Consider the following 24,928-nt stretch of genomic DNA (forward strand, 5'->3'; position numbering starts at 1 on the left):
CACTCACCTACCACCTCTGGCCTACACCCAAGCTCTTATATGCATAATTAAATAAATCTTAAAACAAAAAAAAAGGACTGAAAGGTAACACCTAAAATTTAAAAAAAAAAAAAAAAAAAATCACTCCCTGTTGGGCATTCTACTCCCCTTGTTTTAAAGAGAGGGAATTGAGGGAGGGGGGTGTTAGATGACCTGGCCATGGTCACACAGTTGTGACTGAAGGCAAGTGGAAAGAGGTCAAAGAAATGAGAGATCCGTGATTGGCACATAATGTTTTAGTTTCTAAAATGTAAGACTTTATTATCCACAAGGACAATCAGCATGGATGGTCAGTTACACCCAGACTCACTCTTGCCAGCAGATACCAGGCAGTCTCTTAGTTTGTCTACACAAGAAAAAGAACCCACGAGCTTGAGCAAAACTTGCAAGCAGCCCACATTTCTGCCCAAAAGGACCGAAGAAAGGATATGACAAGACTGATCTCAATCCCCATTTCTCCAATGGTTTCAAATTAAGCCATCTTTTCAGAGTAGCAGGACCATTTTAATTTTTAAAAAGATGGGGGGGAGCCTCTTACATATTTTACAAAATGAAATAATCATCTGGAGAAAGAGGAAGATACAGAACAGACCTATCTGCTTCTGATCAAACTGTACTTCACTCATTAGCTGCCGCTAGTCTCCCAAGAGTCGCCCCTCGACTCGTTAATAAAGCCCCATTATACTTCACTTGAGACGTCACATTTACATCAGGAAGGGTGGGATAAATGAAATGCAGGATTCAAAACCTTCCCTTTGGTCCCTCATAAAAATTCTGGTCAAAACAGATTTTTATTTATATGATACATTAAAGAATATTATGACAGTACTAACATGAAATCTGTTCTTCACTGCCATAGATTTTTTTCATATTAAGTTACAAATTCTTTCCACTAGTCCTGTTTTAACACCTCCACGGAATATTTCTCTGGCGAGTGTTAGCGAGGGACAGCTAGAAAGCAGAGAAATGAATTTTAACTAAAACACACGCTGACATATCATTTTCAAGCTCCTCACCCAGTCCACGAGGAAAGGCACAGTTCACCCAGCCACCGAGACCCTCGCGCGCACACAGAAGCTTTATTGAAGGGTGGTAAACAGTAAACAAATAAGGGTTGACTTAAAGTTCTATACTCCTGCCAGCCGGCTTTAGGCTGCCAACACTAACATCAGTCTGAAGTCCCTGTGGCCAGGCTCAAATTCTGTGGGAAAATAACCATGGATAAGGAAGGAGCTTTGTCCCCACTCTGCTCCAACTCTGGCCACCACACACCTCACCAATTACCCGGATGGCTCACTGAGGCTGAGCAACCCCAGACCCCTCTGAAAGGATGCCCAGAGGGGTCAGATGGAGAGATATGACCAGACTGGTGCCCCACAAGAGGGTGACCTCATAGAAGCTGAGCCAGTTGCCTGGTCCCATGAAATGAACTTGGAACTTCTGAGCACTGCCTGAGGATCTGCCCTTCACAGCCTGATGGCGACTGAGCTGCCTCCAACTCCATAACTCAGAGACCACCCCCTGGGAGGCTCCCCCAATAGGGCACACTGGGAGAGAGCCTGTTCTGGAGCAGGCTGCTTGGGTGTGTTCCTTATACCACTTCTCAACCCATCTGCACCTCGCTTTCTCATCCATGAGGAATGGCAAAGATCCTAGTACCCACGTAATAGGGCAGAGGTGAAGACTGAGCGACTAATATACATAAACTCAATCGCTATCATTTTTATTGCTAGACCTCTCGTAGGACTGGTGTGCGAGTCTAATAAAAATAACAGTAAAAATAGCAAGTAACACATATGGTATTGCCATGTGCCAGATTGGCTTTTTTTTAAGCACTTGTATTAATTTATTAAATCTGCATAAAACCCTATGAGATGGGAAAACTGAGGCTAAAGGAAGTTCAATAAGTTTCCCAAATTCACACAGCTTAGGCGTGGTACAGCCGAGATCTGAAGCCAAGTTGCTAAGCTTGAAATTAACAATAACAACGATGATGCCCAAACCAATAATGAGGAGGAGAAGACATCATGAGGCCCTCACCCGGGATCAGGTGCTAGTATTCTTCACAACCACCTTCTAAGGGAGTTACTATCCCATTTTGCAGGTGAGGAAACTAAGACTGCGAGAAGGCAATCTACTCAGCGTCATAGCACCAGGAATTCAGGTGGAGATAACGAACAGGAAAGTCCCTTGTGAAGTAGATTATAAAAGGTAAGATACTGTTATTAAATCTCTAGAAATCCAAGGAATGATGAACTCTCCCAATGGGTTTCATGTTAGTTCCCATCTAAAAGTCTGACAATTCGTGAGAAAAATCCAAGACTCTGGGATGGAGGAGGGGTGGAGGATGTATACACTTTGACGATCTTAAGAGTTGTCTCATTTTCAAGTTAAATGCATTGCTGAAAAACCAAACGCCAGAGTATATTTCAGTAAAACGCTGCCTTCCTCGTTTAAAAAAAGCAAGGGGAAGGAGAAAACAGGTCAGACCCAGGGTTTGACCAAGTCAGGGATTTTTCCAGTTTCCCTCTCGGGTAATCTGATCCTAGTTTCTGGGTGATCAAATGACTAACCTGGAAATTTGAAGATTCACACTTATGGAAGAAACAGCGATTCTTCCAAACCCAGGATATACTGCTAACGCTGGAAAGCCTTCTGAAATGTCAAGGATTACACACAGTTTGGAAAGCAATCTTTAAACAGATAAGACAGCCCCCAAGTTTGTGCTGAGGAAAGAAATAATATAACCTCTTAGGTTCATTAATTCCCATTACTTGCTTAAGCATTAGGAAAAAATGTCTTAAGAAAATGTATTGCTATTTTACTTAAGAGGTTCATGCTTCCCTTGAAAGACAAGGGAGAGGAGAGGGGAAGGGAGCAGAGGAGAGGGGAGCAGAGGGCAGGGGAGGGGAGGGGAGGGGAGAGAAAAGGAATTACATGCAAGACAGAGATTCGTGTAACAGGCTCCAAAACTGAAGTTCTCAAACTATCACCTGCAACAGCCAACTTTTCCTTTATTAATGTACAAAAACATTCCTTCCTTTACACAATTAAAAGGTTCCATTTCTAGGAGGCGATGCTTAATAAAAGTAACTCAATTTGCTGAAGCCACAGTTCTTTCCCTTTATAACCTACAGTCAGAAGCTTCACGTTTCTCCCTTTCCCTACAAGTGCCAAGGCCACAGGATACAGAGAAAATGTTTCATCCAGCATTACTCAGGGAAGAAAAAAGCATAATTAAAAACTGCAAATTTAACATCTAAGCCACCATCCTTTAAATTTCATCTTTAGCTTCATGCAGCTGTGTTCACATAGCCACACCTGGCAAGCCTAGTGAAAACTGTGTTAGCTCCACACTTGTGAGGAGGTGAAGGCCTATCTTAATCCATTAAGCAAGCCTTGTAGCACCACTCCAACATGGTTACAACATCTGCAGCACTTCTCTGCCCGGCACCAGTACTTGCACAAAGCAGTCGCAGCACTGTTGATTTCAAGTGTGTCTGATTGATCCAACCAACCTGAAGCCGGGATGGCCACTGCTGCTCCCGCCATATACAGGTCCCTACGAACCTGTAAGTTGTTGTCCCAAGAAAGGCGAAGTTGTTTCCTTAAAGCCCACCACCCCTCGCCATAAGTCCAAAGTGCAAGGCCTCAAAAGAGTACCCTCCAAAAGAAAGTTACAGGGAAATGTCCAACTTCTCCCAATATGATCTCAGCAATGCTTGAAAACAAATAAGAGTGCTTGCATACACATTGCAACAGACAGAGCGCCACGTCGCCCGCTAAGGCACAGGCTTGTTGCTGGTTTGTCCCTGCTCCTTAACTGGATGCTCAGAACCCACCTTAAGATGGCTAACGTGGGGACGCCTGGTTATCTCACAGAGCTCCTCGCCTGGACTCTCAGCTGGCACCAGCTGGCACCCTGAAGGAACAGCGCGCACCAGGTCTCAATGCTTCATTGCTAGTGCTCTGTTTTGAAATTTGAAATCCTTGGCAACCATCTCTGAACGCTAAAATCCTATAACTGATTCTCCTACTTACCTTGGGTTGCGCTCGACGAGGAAATGCAACTTTGGGGTCAATCTGAGAAAAAAATGGGAAAAGTAGGAGTCAATTGTGGTGCTTTGAGGGAAGGAAACAAATTATGATTAATCACCTAATTATTAATCACTCATTTCTCAGGCTTATAACCACTCTTTTAGTAATTTCCCAAGCAACTCAAAGTTCCTGAAACTTCAATCTAAACATTCCTTATACCTCCCAAGATATAACAGATAGAACTATACTTTCTGAAATGCCCCACCATATATTTCAATGTGTAATGCTCTTAATAGGCCAGATCTCAGGTGCTCTTATTTAGGCAATAAGACATTGAATATTAAATGGTACCTGCATCTAATTTGTGTTGCAAGGCTAGAAGAAAAGATGGGAACATCATCGTTGAAAAAAAAAAAATCATACCCTGAAAATTAAATGTAAAAATCCTCCAGCAGTAGGTAAGTGGCTGGTATTTCCTCCCCCTGAGGATAACTAAACAACACGGAAGGGGAAGGGGATTCCAAAAATTTTTAAATCAACATCCGAAAACCCCCCAGACATCTAACACCATGCTCTGCCTGAATTAATTCACTCACTTTAGCAAAAACAATGTGCAATCAAAAAGATGGCTCATTCTGTAGTTATACCTCAAGAAAAAGCAGGTGTCAAAAACTATAGAGGCTGGCTGGTTCTTAAAAAAATAATAATAAATAAAGAAGTGGAAACACACAAGCTAAATCTGCCTGGATATTGGGGGGGGGGGAAATCGCAGGGGGTAAAAAACATGATCAAACTAAAAACCCAAATTAGAAAAGTATAAGAAAATCGTTCAGGAAAAGGTTTTTTAAAAAAAAAATGAGACTCCAGTTTAACAATTAGGGCATTCCTCCTTCCCAACTCCAAGCAGAAGGGGAAAACATCCGATGCCCCAGACCAGTCACCAGTGGAACACAGGATTCTCAGTCAGGAACTGGCTTTCCATACAAAAACAATTCCCACAGAAGTATCTGAATCTAACAGGCTGATTTGGGGCAGGGGGCAGTGGAGGGGAGTTGTTGGGTAGAAAATACGGGAAGGGGAGGAATAAAAAAAATATTCCCAGGCCTCCCCTGGTGGCTCAGCGGTTGAGCGCTGGGTTGCGAGGCTGCCCGCAGCCTCTGCAGCGCCAGTTTGATCCCTGGCCACCGGCGAGGGTCCCCCCCACCCCCCAAAAAAATTCCCATTGTTGGTTTTCATTAGATTTCTAAATGTCACAAATCTTTGGGTAAAATTCAACACAGAAAGTGGTGTGGATGTTGCGACAAGTTATTTATTTATAGGCTTGGGCTTTCATATTAAAATGTTCCCCTTTTAAAATGTAAATCTGAACCTTGTTTTCAGTTCTGCCAAGGGAGGGAGAAAAAGAGGACTACCTGGGGCAAAAACACGGAGGAGGGAGGAAAGGCACACCAGGGATCATTCAAATGTCCCCAGACTTCCATCTCCTAGGACCCTGGCCGCTGTCTTATACGAAGATTTACCACCTTTATTAAGGTAGTTTCAAGAGCTAATAGAAGCCTGCAGCCTGTTCTCTACCTTTAAACATCACCTGAGAAATGAGAGATTATTTTTCAAAAACTAAAACAGACAAAAATCTCTGATCTAGGAAACTAGCCTTGCATCAAGATTAACATTACCACATCTACAGGTGTATTCAGCACTGGCTAGAACTGTCTACAAGAGAGATACAACAGGTGTGGATTTTCCATTCAGTTGCCCAGACGTAAAGACAGACACGTCTTTTCATAAACACTCCCCTGAAGTACTTTTTTAGCTGACCAGCACACAACTGAAATCATAAGTCACCTTATTTGTGGGGTATAAGGTGAGGGGCATGTGGTGGAGAGGCAAGGAGTTGAAGGAAACAGAGCACTAAAAAAAGATAATATTGAAAATGACAAAACTCAGAGCCAATTCCGAATGCCTCCAAATGCCTATATTGTGTGTTGCTGAGCACGGTCGGAGTCCTCCAGTGTGCACTCACACCCAGTGTGTGCTCACACTCAGTGTGCATTCACACTTGGGGCTCTTAGAGGAGAGGAGGGTCAGCAAGTATGGCAAATCCCAACCTTTTGCACATCCCTGTCAACTACTTTTTTTTTTTTTAAATGAACAAAAAAGAAAACTACCGAAAATTAAAACATTAGTTAGTTAGGTACAGCTCTACTTACTGTAGCTACAATCCTCTAGGAAAAGACTAGGGTACTATTTTGGATGTGAATGGCCGTTACCTAAACAAAGCTTTTAAGGTAACGGTAAACAAGATCCTCGTTTCCATGTCAATAAACCAACCGCTTCTGCCTCCTGCACTGAACGTTGAAACAAAGTCAAAAGCTACGTTATTCTAAATAATAGCGACCAAAACATGTCTACAAGCAATTAGGGAGGGAAACAGCAGGCTTTGTGCCTGATACCAGGGGTAGGACCCACCAGCCACCACGAAAACCAAATACGCTATTATATCTCCTGCCCGGGTTAGGGAGAAGTAGTGGATAATAAATGCCCAAATGGACGCTGGAATACTTTGGAATATTCCTCTTCTTCAATTTTTCGCCCTTTTTGGGGGGAAATGTCTAGTTGAAAATTCATGGGGAAAAAAAAAATCCTTCAGACATCCATTATTACCCTACTAATGAGTGTCCCTGAAATGAAATTATCTAAAAGTACAAAAGGGCTGGGCCACCATCTATGACAAATCCAGCACAACTAATAAAGCAACTTAAGGGTGTGGGGGGTCTTTCCTTAGGGAGGAGGTGGTTAGAGATCTTGCACAGGACCTCAGATCAGCTAGTGAGGGTGAATTTGCAAAATCAACACACCAAAGGTGGTGGCCTGGTGTTTTTCTTCTCTTTCTTTCTATGCTCAAGTCCCAAAGGAACTTGAAAGATCACCTCATCACTCCCTTATTTTACAAAGAGGAAACTCAAGCCCAGAGACAGGTAACTTGCCCAAGTTCCCCACGGGCAGCAGGACTAGGAACCCAATCCCCTGGCCTCGTCCCACTGCCCACCACAGAGAAGCGAAGTCCCAGGCAGCCCCACACTACATCCCAGTAGCACCTCAGGGCCCTGCTTAGGAGAATGTATAAACACTGTGGGCAAATTCTAACCCGCAAGAGGGAAGGGAGGAAGACAGTCACAAAGCCAACACAGGGGGCCAAATAAAACACTGCGAGCAGCCCTCCTGCTCTCTCCCCATTCAATTTATTATTATACACCAGATAAGCTTTCTTCCTTTTCTCTCCTCCCTCAAAGCTCAATTTTAAAAGCTTTCAATGCTCCAAAAGTGTCCATACTCAAAGAATCTGAGTGGGGGAGGAGGGGTGGGAATCACTTTGAAACCCAAGGACTTCTCGGCCTTAGATTTCACGCCATCTGGAGTCACCCACTGGATGCCCAGCCTGGCTCTGGAGGTCTCCCTCCCTTCTCAAACCACACTCCAAATGCCAATGCCCCAGGAGGAACCTGTTGCCTGGGTCTGCGATCACTGCCCCTTCACCTCCCCTGCGCCCTCTCAGCAGTGGAGCAGGTTGTGCCACTGAACGGCCAATCCCCACAGTCAGTGAGTAACCGAGGGCTGTGCTGGGTTGACAAAAGTTGCATTTGCTCTGTGGTGGAGTTTCTTTGCACGGTCCCTTGGCCAGGAAGATCGCCTCTGCCCAAGACCACCCCTCCCCCCAGTCAGATGCTTGGCAGGATCTGCAGCTGCAGTGGGACAGGCTCTAAAAGAAAGCCTCAAACCCAGCCATCCCAGCGAACTTTCCAGCCAACTTGCAAGCTCTGCCTGAAAGTACTCAGTGCTCAGCACAGCAGCTAAAGAAGACGCTGTCCCTTTAAATAGGGCTGTCAGTGCCCAAGATCGTTCCTGAAAAGGGGCGAAGAACAACAACAGGGAAAAGCAACCTACCGTCTTGGAGTCTAACTCGTGGTGGGGCTGACCTAATACTTTATCTACACTTGCTGGGTCTGCAAACGTGACGAAACCGAAGCCTCTGAAATGAGACAAAGGGAGAAAACACAAACAAGAAAATGGGACACCAATGAAAGCAACAAGGAGTGAGTCCTAATGCAAAACAGAGCCCAAGTTGCCCCCCACGAGCCCCCACTTTCCACACCCCCCACCACCCCCACCAATTCGCCTGCTGTCTACAACCTCCACTTCCCAAGAAAAAAACATCAAGGTTAATGGGGGAAGTGGCACGGGGCAGGGCGGGTGGAGGTAACTTGGAAAATGCTGGTGTCTCCACTCTTTCGCCACCTCAGTTCCCCCCCCCCCTCCTCTCCCCTTCCCTTCCTTAACGCTTTGTTTTATTCCGGAGGAAACCTCCGCACTTAGAAAAGATTCACCCCGCTGAGGGGGCTGAGGAGTTTGGAGTGTGGGGAAAGCATGCACTAAAAGGGGAAAAAAAAAAAAAAAAAAAACACAACTGTGTAAAGTGAATGAAGCTGAATGTCATTTTAAACAGAAGACAAGGGAGCGACGGGGAAAGGACCTGGAGCGGAGAGACGGGCATCTCCGCACCCAGAGTTCGGCCCCAATTAACAATAACCTTTGGGGTTTGGGGAGGGGGGGGGCCGTGCGCCGAGCGGCGTTCGAAACCAGCCACCGGCCTGAGCCCCGCTCTAAATCCGCTCAGCCACTTCTGAAGACACCTCCAAAAATAACACTTAAACTTTGTTCTAAAATAAAGACAAAATCCAGAAGGGAATGGTTTACCTGGAGCGTTTCGTAGTGGGGTCTCTCATGACCATACATTCTCTAATTTCTCCAAATTTGCTAAAATAGTCTCTAAGGCTATCTGTAGAGAGAGAACGAGAGAGATGGGGGGGGGGGAGAAGGTGTTGGGGGGGAAAAAAGGCAATGCAAATTTTGATCAAGGACAAAAACCAAAAGTAGTTTTCTGTTGTTATTCTGTTTTGTTTTTGCATTTTGTGAACACGCGGGGGAATTCGGCAACAGAGGTCGCGTAGAGGGCTCGGAAAGGATTTGCTATTTAAAAAAATAACCTTGCACAGGAGAAGTGGGGAGCCAATGGCGCGGGGGGGGGGCTCCTATACCGGGATAACAAAGAGCGATAAAGCAGCCAAGAAGGGGGGGACCCAGGCGCCCCCCCCTCCCTCCCTTACCTGGTGAGGTCTGCCAGCTCAGTCCGCCGATAAACATTTTACTAGAGGGAGAAAACATAACAGAAGTGAGCACCGATGTCAGATCGGCCATTTTGACGTGTAACTTACAAAAGCTGAAGGGAAAGCGGGGGGGAGCGGGCGAGCGGGAGCCCGGGGGGGGGCGGGAAGGTGACGGCGAAACGCAGCCCCAAGGTGTGTAACTTCCCCGGGGGCGGGGGGCGCGGGCGCGGCGGGGGCGCGGGCGATGCCGGCTCCGCGCTCCGCCGTCCCCGGCGCCGCAAGGAGAGCGAGCCCGGGCGGCGCGGCGGGCAGCGGCTGGAAACTTACCCGGGGTCGTGCTGGGAGTCGTTGGCGCTGCCCGAGGTGCCTTGGCTCCCATTTGCCTCCATCTCTGAGCCCCCCCGCCCCCCCACCCCCAAAAGACCGAGCCCCACAGCGATCGGAGCGGAGCGGCGGCCGGCTCCGCGCCCCGAGGTCTCCCGCGCCCTCCTCCCCCTCCTCCTCCCCCCGCCGGGCGGCTCCGAGTCTCGGCGAGCGGCGGAGCCGGGGCCGCGGCGAGACCGTCACACGTGGGCTCGGCTGCGCTCAGCCCCGCGGCTCGCACACCCCCCGTCCCCGCCCCCCCGGCCCATCCCCGCCGCTCCCCTCCCCCTCCCCACCCCCATCGCGCCTCCTCCCGCGCACGCGGGGCGGGTTCTAGAACGTCGTGTAACCAATGCCGGTGACGTCACGCACCCCGGCGCGGCCCCCGCCCGCCCGCGCGCGCACACCCGGCCCCCCGCGGCCGGACCCTCGGGGGCGGCGCGCGCGCCCCGCGGCCCTCGGGGGCCCCGCCTCCGGGCCGGGCCGGGCGGGCGCGGGGTGCGGGGGGACGCGCCCCGACCGCCCCGGGTCACATGGGCCGCGGGGGGCGGGGGCGCGCGGAGGGGGGCGCGGGGAGCGGGCCGCGCGCGCCGGGCCGGCCGGAGACGCCCCCTCCCCCCCTCCGGCGCGGCCTCCCCATTCAAGTTCGCCGCCCGGCCGCGGGCTCCGGGGGGGCCCCGCCGCGCGCCGGCTCTGCGCCCTTTTTCCAGCCGCCGAGCAGAAATTTAGGTCAAGGACGTCGGGATCAAACCCAAAGCCCGGCGCGCCCTGGGCCGCCACCGGCTCCCCGCCCGCAGGCCGGGGGCCTCGGGGCGCGGACACCCCCGCACACGCGCCAGCCACAAGTTTTATTTTCCCTTCGCGCCGCAAGTTCTCCGGCCGCCGCGCCGCGCCGCGCCGCGCCGCGCGCCGCCCGCCCGCCCGCCCGCCGCGGCAGAGGTACGAATCCGTGCCCCGGAGACGCTCTTTTGGAACTTTACGCGTTTTCAGCGGCGACAACGTGCCCGAGAAAGGGTTTCCGCGCGAGTCATTGTGCAGCGTTTAAAAAGCAGCGTAGGTTTATAGGGGTCAAGGTCAAATGATTGGGGTTTCGAGCAGATGTGAGGTACGGAGAGAAACAGTGTCGGGGCGTCTCCGGAGGGACTAGGAAAGGTGGTTATTTAAAGAAACCCCTTTCTAGCCTGTTCCTTACATTTTTTCCGTTTCTCTGCCGATAGTAAAATGCGTGAAGTTGGAGCAGGGCGAGAACCTTCTGGGGCGGGGGGTAGTAGCTGAGAGTAGCAGAAACTTCAGACTCACCCGAGGACCATCGCGGGGCCGCGCGAGTCCTGACACGCCGTGGGGGCTCAATAGTTGCCGGCTTCATCCCTTCCCGCAATGAAAACTCCAAAAAGACGATGTCTGTAGCTTCCCAGAGGCATTGCAAACTTCTCCAGCAGATTCCAAACTGACCAGATTCAGGCTGGATTCAATTTATGGGGTATTTAAAACAATAAGGATACAATTATCCTTATTGTTTTAAATTATTACAATAAATTGCGTTAATACGGCATAAGGGGCAACGTAAAGTGGTGGTTCATCAGTTACTCAAATTAATGTTAAGCATGAATTGATGTCCAATTAGCACTTTTCCATAAATTTCACAGGATTAGGACACAGTGAATACACTCAATACCAAAACTACCAAATCCACTCTGGGTCTTGGGAAAGTGGGATATCTGGAAAGTCCCAAAGCCAAAGCCCTGGGTGACCAGTTTCTTAATCTCTAAACTGGGATAATTCCTCCCAGACAGGAGTGATGGGGTGAGCAGAGGGACTGAAAGAAACAAATGTAAAAGTCCCCTTTTCATTGCAAACCGATGTGGGTTATCTTATTATGAAGGCATTACTTTATTTGATTTTTAGAAGGTTTAAAGCTTTTAAACCACAAGTCCAAGCACACCAAGCAGCTTTTCCAATCATCCGGGGTCTCATGTATCTAAGAGCCAGTTGTTGTTATTATGATAAGTGTTTATTATGGTTATTCTCAATAACAAAATGCAGACAGCAAAGCTAACGGGATTGTGTTTTGGACTTCAACAGAACCACAGACCATCAGAGGGGAAAAGGCCTTTCCTGATCCAACCCCCATGTTTTACATGAGGGTTCCAGAGGACCGAAGCTCCTCAGCCCCACCAGCCAATTCCTAAGAGGGTCTCTGGCTATGGCCCTATGCCCTTTGGCTCTGCTGCTTGCCTGTTTATTCTGTCCTTCACACAACAAGAGAGTGAGGTGCCCTTGTTCCCTGTTGTAGACCTGCCCAAGCTGACAGTGAACTGAATTAAAACCCAAAGAGGGCCTAGGGCTGTGATTGCAAAGTCAGTGACCAACAAAGAACTAGATCTTAAATTTCCACTACCACATTGTTTTTATTTTTAATTTTTAATAACATTTACTCATCTTGGTCTGTAATTCTATGTGTTTTGACAGATGCATAGAATCTGAGAATAGAATGCATAGAATCATAGAATCTGAGAATCACCATAACCAAGATGCAGAAGAGTTTCATTGTCCCCCCAAATCCCTCTTGTTGTCCCTTTGCACTATGTTTATCTGTAATGACTTATAAATATGCATTTCTTCTCCAGCTCACTTAATGTAGCCCTTGGGTCTAGACCATTCCAGAGCATTGTCAGTCCTTCACCTTCTTAAAGTCTCTTCATGAAACTGCTGGACATAGCAGTCTTCCCTTGGCATCTTTGATGACCATTCTCCTGGTATTCCTCCTGCCTCTCCAGCCATTCCTTGTCTGCTCTGCCCCATACCTCCTCTGCCTTTCCTGTAAATATTGGTGTCTGTTCTCTCTCCCCAGCCATATACCCTTACTGGGTGAGCTTTTCTGTAGGATGGGTTTAAATAACCACCACAGAGTTCCAGGGTCTAATTAATTTCCTTTTCAACCTCTCCACCTTCCTTCCTAAAGGGCACCCTAATCTCAACATATTCAAAATCACAGGTACATTCTTTCCCCCTAAATCTGAACCTCTTTTAAGATTCCTTGTCAGTGAACAGAACCCCAGCCATCCTACAAACGAGACTGACGGCTGTTCAGATTGACTCCTTCCATCTTGAGTGTTGAGTTTTGCTTCCTAAATATCTTCCGAATTCATCGTCCCATTACTGTATCCGGGTAGCCGCCTAAGCAATTTTCCCACATCCTTTCTTACTCCAGTTTTGTACCTGGAAAGTTTTTCCTGATCTCTCTGACCAGATCAGATCCCCCTTGGTATGAACTGTAATCCCTGCCAGCATGTCCACTATGTACCTTACCCTATGTGATCCTTTGTTTTATTGCTGATCTCCACCAAACCACAGCGCCCATCCATTTCTGCACTCCATGTATTAGCACAGTGCCTACTGGTGCATGATTGACATGGATATTTGTTGAACGATTCAAAGGATGAAGGAGTGAACAAAAGTCAACATCTAATTTCACTGTGGGATTTTTTTTGTATCTCTATGCCTAAATATAATTGGCTGCATTGTTCTCTTTTATTGCCTTTGTCTGGTTATACTGGCCTGATAAAATAACCTGGTAAATACTTCTCTCCATTTTCTGGAACATTCTGTATATAATTGGAATTACATGTTCCTTGATGTTATGGTAGAACTTGCTGGTTAAAATGTTTGAGTCTGGGATGGGTATTACCTAGGTTGATTTTTTTAAAACTTATTCCATTTCCTTTAATGGTTATAGATCTCTTTAAGATTTTTATTCTTCTTGAGTCAATTTTTATCCATTTTTCAGGAAATTATCCACACCATGTAGGTTTTCAAATTTTCACCAATGCTACTTGTAGTTTTCTCTTAATACATTTTAACCTATTGTATATGTATCCCCTCTTTTCTGGATCAGTTGTGCCAGAGAAATCCTTTTCTAACTAGTATTTCTTTCTACTAGTGTTTTCAAACAATCCGCTTTAGTTAATATTATTGCTCGGTTTCATTAATTATTGCTTTTATATATTATATTACATATCACTATATTTGATATGAGTGTATATATATTATTATTAATATATAACATTAGTTTCTTCCTTCTCCTTGGGTTTATTCTCTTGCCTATTTAATGATTTCTTAAATTCATGGCTTAAGTAATTTTCAACCTTTATTTTTAATTTTAAAACTTAAAGCTACATATCTTACTCCACATATACCATTCTGATTGCTTTCCACTAGATGAAGAATTTCTATTATCATTCCAGAAAAAAGAATAGATTTTAAATATGACTTACTTAGGATTTTTTTTGCTTTGATTTTTAGTAATTTATGTCTAACTTAACTGAATCAGGGTCACAGAAGGTGGGCTGTATGAAGCAGATTCTTTGTTATTTGTTGAAACTTGCTTTGGTAAATGGTAGATTTTCATAAATATATCATGTGGTTTTGAAAAGAATGTGAATGCCTTAATGTTAAATGAAGCATTCTATATGAGTGTATTAAAATCAGACTTATTAACTATGTTACTCAGATTTTCTATAGCCATGCTGGTCTATTTTATCATTTTTTTGTACTGGTACATGAAAATTTTCTTACATGATTGAATTTGCTCATTTCTCCCATAAGTCTCTCAAATTTTGCTCTCTGTATTTTTATAAGTATGTGATAAGAAACATCAAAAAAAAAAACCTTAAAATCTTACTATGCTACTCAGTTTTCTATTTTTTTTTAATAGTTGTTATCTCTTTTTGCTGTATGTATTTTAAAGCTATGTTATTAGGTGCATACAAACTTAGATAAGCTGTGTTTTTCTAGTGAATTTTTAACATACACACAGGTGATCTTTAACTCCAGTGCTATTTGCTTTTAAGTCTAGTTGCCGGCGATCAATATAATTACTCCAATTTCCAGTTAGCATTTGCCTGACATATTTTTTTCCATCCTTTTTATTTTCAACCTTTCTATGTCCTTAAGTTTCAAGTGAGTCTCTTATAAACAGCATACAGATGGATCTTGTTCATTTATTTACTTAGTTGACTAGTAAGTTTAGTCCATTTACACTTAATGCGATTGTTGATTTTTTTTTTTAAGATTTATTTATTTATTTATTTATTTATACAAGCACTGGGTACAGTCAGAAGCGCGGGAGGGTGAGAGAATTCACCAGAGCCAGAGCAGGGAGCAGAGCAGGCAGAAGGACCGAAGTACACTGCTGAGGGGAGCAGCGGGCGGCTGGAGAGGTCTGCGCACCATGTGGGACCCTGGCCTGGCGGCTGGGGATCCAACCCGCACTGCAGAGACTGCGGGCAGCTTCGCAACCCAGCACTCAACCGCTGTGCCACCGGGGAGGTCCGATTGTTGATATTTTTAATGAAACTTAGGGTCACAAAAATATACTAATCATATTCTCTGGTATAAACATACTATAATCACTGAGTATATTCATGGCCTTATTTTATTTTTTGATATCCTGAACACCTATAAACCTACTATTCAACTAGAAAAATAAAGCAATGACAGTAACTTACAAACAGCTATGTGCCCCTCCCCATCTGAAGTAACCACCAATCTCAATCTTGTATGTATTGTTCTTTTGCTTTTTAAAATGTTTTATCAAAATCAGTCTTAATCTTGTATGTATTACGCTTTTTTAAATGCTGTATCAGGGCCTCCCTGGTGGCACAAGGGATTAAGACGCAACCTATGAAGCTATCTGCAGCCACTGCAGCACAAATTCGATCCCCAGCCAGGGAGCTACCCACATAGTACAGTAGACCTCTCCTGACTCGCCCACAGCTCCCCTCAGCAGTGTATTTCAGTCAATCTGTCTGTTCTGTCCCCCACTCTGTCTCTGGTGAATCCTCTCACCAGCCCCCCCACACCTCTGGCCTATACCCCAGTTCTTGCATATATAAAGAAATCTTTAAAAAAAATTTCCGAGCCTTATTTTATTTTTTACACAACACAGTATTAACAGTCAACTAAATTGTTGCATCTGGTTGTAGTTCATTATTTCTCATAGTTCAGTAATATTCCATTTAACGCCTGTGACACTGTTTAGTTTGTCCAGTCTCCTGTAATAGGCCTTTGAGTTGTTCCAATTTTTTGCTATTACAAGCAGTGCTGGCAATATTTTTGTCTTCTGGTGTATATGGCAAGAATTTATCTTTGGAGTGATTATTGGGTCATGAGATATGTGAATGTAAAACTTTACAAGATAATGCCTAACATTCCCAAAGTGCTATTCCAGTTTGTACTCCCACTAGCAATGTATAAGAAACTCTACTAATCTATTGATTTCTGACATTTGGGTTTATGTCTTTAGTCTCATTTTGCACCTTTTATTCTACTTTCTCTAAGATTTTCTTTACTTCCTTTCTTCTAGTAAATGGATCAAGAATTATTTGTTCCCTTTTCCTTTTACAAATTTAGAGGTTGTATTTCTTTTCTCTTTGTGATTATAATTTTTAACATGTACACTGTTCCAAACCTCCTAAAGAATTCAATAAGGTAAGAAAGAGTCAACTTCAATTATAGCCTCCCTTTTACCTGTTATTGTTGCTTGCTATTTTAGTCCCACCTGCATTTTATACTCCTAAATTTAATCTCTATTTTCATTTTAGTTTTCTACAATACAGTCATTGTTTAGATTTGCCTATGTCTACCAATCTATTTACCTTTGTTCCTTTCTTCAGGTTAAACACCCATTTCCTTAAAGCATATCCTTTAGTAGTTCTTTCAGGAAGGTTTTGTGAGTGACTGTTCTCTCCATTAATGTAAAATTATCTTACTCCACTCTTACCCTTGAATGATTATTTCTCTGGGTGTAAAATTATAAATTGGAAGTGATTTTACCATCAACACTTTTTTGAATATATCCTCTCTTCTTATTTCTCTGTTTATTGCTGTTACATTTGCTGCCAGTCTAAATGTCTTCATGCCTTTGTAAATAAGGTCTTTTATTTCTGGTTTTAAGATTTTTCTCTTTGTCTGAGTTCCTGCACTCTTACTATGTGGTGTTCAGATGTGAATTCCTTTTTATTTACCTGGTTCAAAATCTATTATATATCCAAACTCTCGGGATTCATGGTTTTGTTTTGTTGTTGTTGTTTTTCAAATCTGGAAAACTCTCAGCCATCATCTAGCAATATATGAATCCTGCCTCCTTCCCATTTTCTGTTTTCTTTTCTCTGACACGCATATTGGGTATATAATGTACCTTCTATCCTACATGCACAGCTTTCTTTCAGATTTTTCCTTAATTTCTTCTATCCGTGCTGTTTCCTGAGCAATTTCCTCAGATCCACTGTGGATTTTTCTTTAGTTCTTCAGTGGACGTAACTTGTCCACTGAGCTTTTCATCTCAATGACTAGAAGTGACATATATAATTCTATTTAGTTCTTATTCAGATGTGCCCCTTTTAATAATATTGTTTTCTCATAGCTCCAAATGTTCCCTATGTCTTTAATAGTTTTTAAAACTTTTAAAGTCTGATGGTCCTGTCATTGAAGTTCTTGGGCTCTTGTACCTGCTACATCTTGCTTCTAGTGGGTTGTATCCATGTATGTTTTGTAGTTTGGTATTGAGTTTATAATTTTAGCTTCTTCATTGTTCAGCTTTAGGGTTCCTGGACCACACAGGTAGGGTAAGTTCCAGCCCCAAATTTACATGGGCTGTAATCCTGAGTTTTCGTGAAGACTTTTTTTTTTAAGATTTATTTATTTATTTGTTTGTTTATACAAGCACTGGGTATAGTCAGAAGTGCAGGAGGGTGAGAGAATTCACCAAAGCCAGAGCAGGGAGCAGAGCAGGCAGAAGGACTGAGGGGAGCAGCGGGCGGCAGGAGAGGTCTGCGCTCCATGTGGGACCCTCCTCCGGTGGCCGGGGAACAGCTGGGGATTGAACAGGCTCTGCAGAGGCTGCGGGCAGCTTCGCAACCCAGCGCTCAACCGCTGCGCCACCAGGGAGGCCCTTCGTGAAGACTTTTTGTGTTCATTTTCAACTCATGCCAAGACATTTTCTTGTCTCCCTGTACCACTGGGAGATTTTTAACCGCTGAGTTACTTGTATAGTTATTCATCCTTTTGAGGGATTCAGCTTTATGTGAGGCTCTCAGTTACATCTTCCCACTTTTAATCGGCCCAAACCACAGTTCCTCCCCACTTTCATGCTCCAACTTCTGGTTCTGAAGGCCCGCAAATCTACCTAAGAACAGCTTCATCTGCTTACTGGCTCACAATGCTGTCATCTCCCTCTTATTTCTGGCCTGTACTTACTGTCCATGAGTACTTGTCAGTGGATGTCCCTTACATTTTGACCAGTACTTCTAAATGGTTTATAGTGAAAGGACTTTTAATTTACTTACTCTGCAGTATTGCCATAAATAGAACTCCTTTCCATTTAATTTTTAGTACTTCCATTTCAAATTTTTAATATTTTCCAGTTTATATTAAAAATTAGTTTTTTCTTAGAGTACTGTGGCATTTAAGATTTCAGTTTATCTGTTGATAATCTTTTATAGGTGAGGCAACATTGGAACTGTGTCAAATGAGGCAAACATAGGACGACCCAGTACATGTCATAATCACCTGGGTACTTTAAAAAAAATACTGATGTTTAGGGCCTCCCTGGTGGCACAAGAAGTTAAGACACAACCTCCCCACAACCTCTGCAGCATGAGTTCGATCCCCCTGCCAGCCAGGGAGCAACCCACATGGTGCAGCAGACCTCTCCTGTCTCTCCTGCTGCTCCTCTCAGCAGTGTACTTCAGTCAATCTGCCTGTTCTGCTCCCCACTATGGCTCTGATGAATCCTCTCACCCCCCATACCTCTGGCCTGTACCCCAGCTCTTGTATGCATAAATAAATAATAAAAATCTTAAAAAAAAAAAAAAAAGAAAAAAATACTGATGTTTAGTTCTACCCATGAAATTCTGATTTAACTGTCCTGGGGAACAGTCAGGGCTGTGGTCTTTTTTAAACTTCCCAAGTGACTATAATGTGCAGTCAAGGTTGAAAACAAATATTTTGAAAGAAACTGATGAAACAAACCATAATGATCCCTGGGCTCCACCCCAGAATGTCTGATTGATTTGGCCTGGGGAGGGCCATGCCATAATTTTTTCCTTTTTATTCCTTGGATGATTATAGTGAGGGGTCAAGAACCAATGATTTTCGGGCCTCCCCGGTGGCGCAGCGGTTGAGCGCTGGGTTGCGAAGCTGCCCGCAGCCTCTGCAGCGCCGGTTCGATCCCCGGCTGCTCCCCGGCCACTGGAGGAGGGTCCCACATGGCGCGCAGACCTCTCCTGCGGCCCGCTGCTCCCCTCAGCAGTGTACTTCGGTCTTTCTGCCTGCTCTGCTCCCCGCTCTGGCTCTGGTGAATTCTCTCACCCTCCCGCGCTTCTGACTGTATCCAGTGTTTGTATAAACAAATAAATAAATAAATCTTTTAAAAAAAAAAAAAAGAACCAATGATTTTCTTGGGTACACCCAATCAAAAGAAAGGATTTCAAATAATGTTAGGCCGGGAAGCATAAAAAATAATCCGGGCCAGCGGTAGATTATGGGTAATACTAGTGAGTCTTGCATTCCTCAGAGGATCGTGAGGGGCAGCCAAGTTTGGAAACCACTCAGCTAGCTCACCTTTTATTGCAAAAGAGGAAACCTTCCTGAGAGGTGTTTTTTTTTTCTCTCCTTTAATGTCGCGGAGCTGATGAAGGGGAAAGCTGAGTCCCCCCTCCCAGTTTAATGTCCATTTCATCCAGTTGCAGACACAAAGCCCCCTGCCACTTGTAGAAGGCCTTGGCCATTTTAAAAAGAGAGTCTTTGGATGTGTACCGTAACTTCAGGAATGTGGGGTCTGCTCTTTTGCTTCATATGTGGAGGCACAGCAGAGAGGAAATAAATTCCCTAAATGTAGGGTCTCACTAATAACCCTGTGACTTTGAGCCAATAAGCCACCATCAATCCCACCTGCCTCCATTTGTAAGTAGGGGATCATGATTTTAAAGTATGTCCAGAAATCCTTTAGTACTCTTCCAAATAGGTGGAGCCTAATTCCCTTCCCCCCCGAGTGTTCTCTTAGTAACTGCCTTCTAATGAACAGAACAGGGTGGAAATGATGATAGGTGAATTCTGAGGCGAGGTCACAAAAAGCATTTGTGACTTCTGTCTTCTGCATGTGCATGCATGCGCGCGTGCGCTCTCTCTCTCTCTCTCTCTCTCTCTCTCTCTCTCTCTTTCTCTCTCTCGTCACTTGCTCTGGGGGATGCCAGCTGCCATATCGCAACAACGCCCAAGGAGCTCCCATGGAGAGGTCCATGTGGAGAAAATGAGGTTTGCTGTCAACACCCTGAACTTGACAGGGTGGCTACGTAGGTACCTTAAAAGAGAATCTGCCAGCCCCATTTGAGCCTTCAGATGACATCTACCCTCGCCTTGACTCCAACTTCATGAGAGACCAGAAACTCCCAACTCAGCCATTCTCTGTCCCTGGCCCTCAGACGCTGTGTGAGAGAATAAATATTTGTTTGAAGCTACTAAGTTTGGGGGTAATTTGTTGCACAGAATAGATGCCTAATATAGAGATGCTTCCAAATGCTCTAAAACAGAACTGCTTGCTTTAGAGGTCTGCCACAGGATTCATATATTAGCAGAGTGCTCTAGTTAGACCTTGACCAAATGAACTGCACGTTAGATATAAAGTAGTGATTGCCTATTATTAATGTTATCAGATTGCAACACATTTCATGTTCAATTACCTAAACTGCTCTTTCTGGAGCATCGCTTTGCTCCTCTTCTTATCCCCACTGCACACTTATAAAAGGTCACTGTCAAAATATAAAAGTGTATATATGATTTAAATGTCTTCACTCGTTACTAACAACCATGAGCAGTCTTCAAATTGGAAAGGCAAGATTCATTTAAACAGGCTCTTTTTCACGCAATGCTCTTTGTTTACATTTTAGCATTGCATTTCACTTCCATGCTGAGCGATTCTGCTTAAAGAGTCTTGTTCGCTTTAGTTGTCTCCCATATTTTCATGAACCTTACTTTTAAGAGCAGGCATGGCAGATTTTGCATCAAAAGGACAAATCATCATTATATCAAATAATATTTGCATGAAAATGTCATCACATATAAAAGTAAATGACCCACATATTTCCCTTAAATTATCTTTCCTCAACAATTAGGCCTTTGGGCCTCCCTGGTGGTGTAAGGGGTTAAATCTCAGTACTGTGAAGTTAGCAGCAGCCACTGCAGCAAGAGTTTGATCCAGTGGGGAGGCAACCCACATGGCTCAGCAGACCTTTCCTGTCTAGACCGCTGCTCCCCTCAGCAGTATATTTCAGTAGATCCACCTGTTCCGCTCCCATTCTGTCTCTGGTGAATCCTCTCACCCCCGCACCTCTGGCCTGCACCACAGTTCTTGTATGCATAAATAAAAATAATTCTTTAAAAAAGAAAAAAGAATTTAAGTTCAGGGCTAATTTGTTTTCTTCCAAGAAAGTAAAAATAAGCACATGTGTGCATATGCTGAGGTGGTCCTTGTTCTACATCTGGATAATATAGGAAAGCCAGGATGGTAATATTGTGATAGTCACAACTGAAGGTATAAAATATGTGGAAAATGTAAAAGCATGAAAAAAGGCAGAGGGTGTAAGGCCAAGAGAGAGTGAAACTATTTTTCAAACATTTTTTTACTCATCTAACATACAAATATCTTTATGTATAATTTATTTACTCCTAACATTTGTTTAATATATTGAAAGAGTTAAAGATCTGTTTCCTTTAAATGATGGAGATTTGTCCTGTTTTTATTTCTTTTCCAAATGGGAGGGGGGTTTAAAAAGCTCTATCTTGGAGGGGGAAAAGTGCTCATAACTTTCTCCTTTCTCATTTTCACACTGGGCACAGAAAAACGGTGGTTGAAGAGTTTTGCTCCCTTTCATCCTCTCTACCTTGTTCTTTAACTCAAAATTATCACACCTACCCAGCTAGCTTACAAGTCTAGCTGAATAAGAACGGGTCAGACTCCTAATTCATCAATATCATTTACTGAATGACCTCAGCCAAGGCTCCTTATAGGTAGCTGTTGGGGGGCGGGGGGGACACTGATAGGAAAGCTTTCATCTTCAGGAACTGCAAAAGATCCTCAGTAGCTTGAGGTTAGGAGCAAGGCTCCAGACTCCCTGGTGGGCAGATTCTTGCAGGGGACACCCTGTGCATCCTGGGGAGCCCTCACAGCTCCCAAAGCTCTTAGTTAGATGTAGGTATTATAACCACCTGAGGAATGAAACAAAATTACCATGCTCCTTCAACCCACCTCAGGATTGCTCCCCCATGTACCTTCAAGCTATTTAACTATTGTTTGTCACTGTGTCATTTTTACACACATAAATATTTTATTAAATGTCTTCACTGCTTGGCATCTATGGAGCCCATGACCTTCTAGATCTGGCTGTGGCCCAGTGCTTCCTGGAGGGTGAGAGAGCAGTGGGCTACTTGCGCACTGGACGTTCTTAACAGAGCAGTACAAGGGCTGCCATTTTGTCCGTCCTTTCTACCTGGAAACCATTTTCTCTGGTTCCTCAGGCTTAATCTTCCTTTTCTTCTTTTTTAATCACTTACCAACTTAGTCCTAATAAAAGGTGCTAGGACCCAGAGAAAATGGCCATGCTTTTTGACTGCACCTGGAAGTGATACAGTCACCTTCCCTTTCATCGCTACACCCACTTGGGGCTCCCTCCCCACTGTGACCTGCTTGCAAACAGAAATCTAAATGTCACAGCTGGAAATGGGCAGGGCCTGCACTCAGGCCTCCTCCTGCACTCAGGCCTCCAAACATTCTGAGTCTCTTCCACCCCTGAGCTGTAAAGCCCCATCAGCTCGCAGCAACAAGCTCATAGATCAGACTCACAAATCCACTCATTACCTGGATCAACGTTGGATCTGCTTCAAAAGACATTGCTCATCACCATTTACACAGTATTGAAAGTGACCAAAGCAGCAGTAAGTAGCTGTAGTGTCTCCTCACCATATCTCTGCATCTTCAGGAGGTCAAAGTTGGACAAGACTTGTTTATGAGTAAGAAATCCCAATTTGGAGGCCCAAGGGTACGACGCCCTCTTCTGGTAACTGGAGGGAACGCCTACTTGCGCCCATGCATTTCAGCTCCCTCTACTGGCAGAGGGGAGAGCTGCTGTTTCTAGCCTCATGTCCCCACATTTGAGAGGTCAGGGCTCTGCTACGAAATTCTGAGACTCAAGCCCCACAAATCCACAGCTTTCTTGAAGTGAAAGCCACGGTAATAGCACACATCGCAATTTCTACAATTACCAGTCAGCTAATTCCAAGTGTTTGAAAAAACTTTAAAAAGGAAAGGGAGAGAGGGCAAAAGCACTGTAATCTTTGTAGGGGGGACTCAAATAGGTAGACATCAAATTTACTTAACCGGACATGATAGTGACACGTAGACAGAGGGAGGAAAAGAAAAAAAAAAGATGAAATGGGAAGACAATAGAGAACACACTGGAGAGTAAATTGCTGAGTAAGACACTCCTGCTAAAAATAATACTGCTTGGAGAGGGCATAAGAAATAGGTGTGGCTGTGCCCATGGGTGGGAGGAACAAGACGCTCTGGATATAAACACCCAGAATTAGAACAAGATGAAGAAAGGACCACAATCCAAGAAGAGAAGGAATGAACATAAGACTCATTTGAAGTCAATCAGAAAATTAGTTTTGTCACCAACCTCTTGCTTCAACCTCCGATGAAGCTGGAGGCCCCCTCAACAGTGGCTGGCCACACCTTTGGATTCTAAACAGACCCCAAGACCCCATCACCAATGCAACAGAGGCCATGAAAGGAAGAAAGGCAAGACCTGGGTTTGTATCTTCTAGTTTGGGTCATAGATAATCATAAACATTCAAAAAATCAATTGCCTGAGTGGCTAATGGGGAGGCCTGGGTTGACAGAAGGCGTTTGCAGGGAAGACCCGGGGGGCTTAGCTGATCACAAGCCTGATGTGAACCTTCAGCACAAGGAGGCTGTTGAGAACCCTAATGCAATCTTCAGCTCTATTAATAGAACAGCAGAGTGGGGAAGGAGGGAAGCAATAATCCCAGGGCGTTCTTGCGGGTCAGGCCACATGCAGTTTTATGCTCAGTCCTGCAGGCTATATTTTAAGAGAGGCACTAGCAAATTCAATCCTGTTCAGAGGGCATGAAAAAGATTGTACACCAGTATTTAGAAAGCATCAAGATTAAGTTGACAGTTCTTTTACAACTGGCATTATTGCACAGAATGATTTTTGCACTGAAGACACGGAGTCTCAGTGGCCAGTATCAAAATCAAGTGTTCAATGTTTACTTAACCTCTCTGAGTTTTGAGGGTGTCTCATCCATACAATGGAGACAACAGTCTCTATTTAATGTCCAATCTGAAGGACAGGATCTGCTCGATGGTATTGTGTGCACAGAGCATGGACCGAGTGCCCAGCTCTGAGCCAGGCACCAGGGCAGCAAGAGTAGGTGGTGTCTGATTGGATTAACAGGCCCATAACTTGGCATATAATGACAAATGACAGTGGACACACGCATTGAATTGAAATGAGTTGCAAGTGATTTCTTAGAGGGAAGGAGTAACAGGAGAAAAAAAAAGGAACTTTCATGAGATATGCATTTGCAGGTATGAAAGGAGGAAAAGGAATCACTGATGATCAGGGAGGAGAAGCAATGAGTAAGAAAAGATTAGAATCAGGAAAGTTCAGCGAGACCAAACTAAAGGGTCTCAATAGCATCAGATGCCACCAAGCAGTGCAGAAGAAAGAAGAGGAAAGCTGAAACATGTCCAGACCATTCCCTGATGTGGATGTTAGGACTTTGTCCTTGGTGGTCAAGAAACACATTTTAGGAAAACGATGGCAGTAGAGACAGGCTTCAGTAGGACGTCTGAGGATGGATGCATTTATTGGACACATCCTATTCACCTAGCATGGTGCTACACGCTGCTGACGCAAAAACCGTAAGACTTTGCTGGAGCTCACTTCCATATCAGTTGCTGAGTTAAGACTACCTACTAAAGTGGCCTCCCTGGTGGTGCAGCAGTTAAAGTCTCAGCACTTATCAAGCTATCATCAGCCACTGCAGCATGAGTTCGATCTCCGGCCAGGGAGCTGACCCACAGTGGGCAGCAGACCTCTCCTGTCTCGCTCGCTGCTCCCCTCAGCAGTGTATTTCAGTCGATCTGCCTGTTCTGTTCCCCAATCTGTCTTTGGTGAATCCTCTCACCACCACCCCCACACCCCTGGCCTATACCCCAGTTCTTGTATGCATAAATAAAA

General features: G+C 44.7%; 1 protein-coding gene and 1 long non-coding RNA gene across 7 annotated transcripts in view; one reads left to right on the forward strand and one right to left on the reverse strand.

Moving 5' to 3' along the window:
- Positions 1-24,928, reverse strand: part of MSI2 (musashi RNA binding protein 2) — a 468,006-nt gene that overhangs the window by 364,120 nt on the left and 78,958 nt on the right. For 3 of the 5 annotated variants that reach the window (XM_054688818.1, XM_037495203.2, XM_054688819.1), the window contains exons 1-5: positions 9,570-9,639; positions 9,243-9,283; positions 8,833-8,914; positions 8,023-8,107; positions 4,081-4,122 (exon numbers count right to left, since the gene is read on the reverse strand). In XM_054688818.1, the coding sequence (XP_054544793.1) occupies positions 4,081-4,122; positions 8,023-8,107; positions 8,833-8,914; positions 9,243-9,283; positions 9,570-9,631 (312 nt within the window). In that variant the 5' untranslated portion in view covers positions 9,632-9,639. Of the gene's footprint in view, positions 1-4,080; positions 4,123-8,022; positions 8,108-8,832; positions 8,915-9,242; positions 9,284-9,569; positions 9,847-10,904; positions 11,068-24,928 lie in introns of those variants that run through there. The other 2 variants (XM_054688817.1, XM_037495200.2) reach the window with 2 other exon arrangements.
- Positions 1,476-24,928, forward strand: part of LOC119232865 (uncharacterized) — a 49,622-nt gene continuing 26,169 nt past the window's right edge. Inside the window, exons 1-2 of one of the 2 annotated variants that reach the window (XR_008549458.1) lie at positions 1,476-1,716; positions 2,144-2,250. This is a non-coding gene — a long non-coding RNA (uncharacterized LOC119232865). The remainder of the gene's footprint in view (positions 1,717-2,143; positions 2,251-24,928) is intronic. The other variant, XR_005122209.2, reaches the window with a different exon arrangement.

This window comes from Talpa occidentalis, unplaced genomic scaffold, assembly GCF_014898055.3.
Source record: "Talpa occidentalis isolate TD23 unplaced genomic scaffold, MPIMG_talOcc4v2.1 talOcc4.7, whole genome shotgun sequence".
Classification (NCBI taxonomy): domain Eukaryota; kingdom Metazoa; phylum Chordata; class Mammalia; order Eulipotyphla; family Talpidae; genus Talpa; species Talpa occidentalis.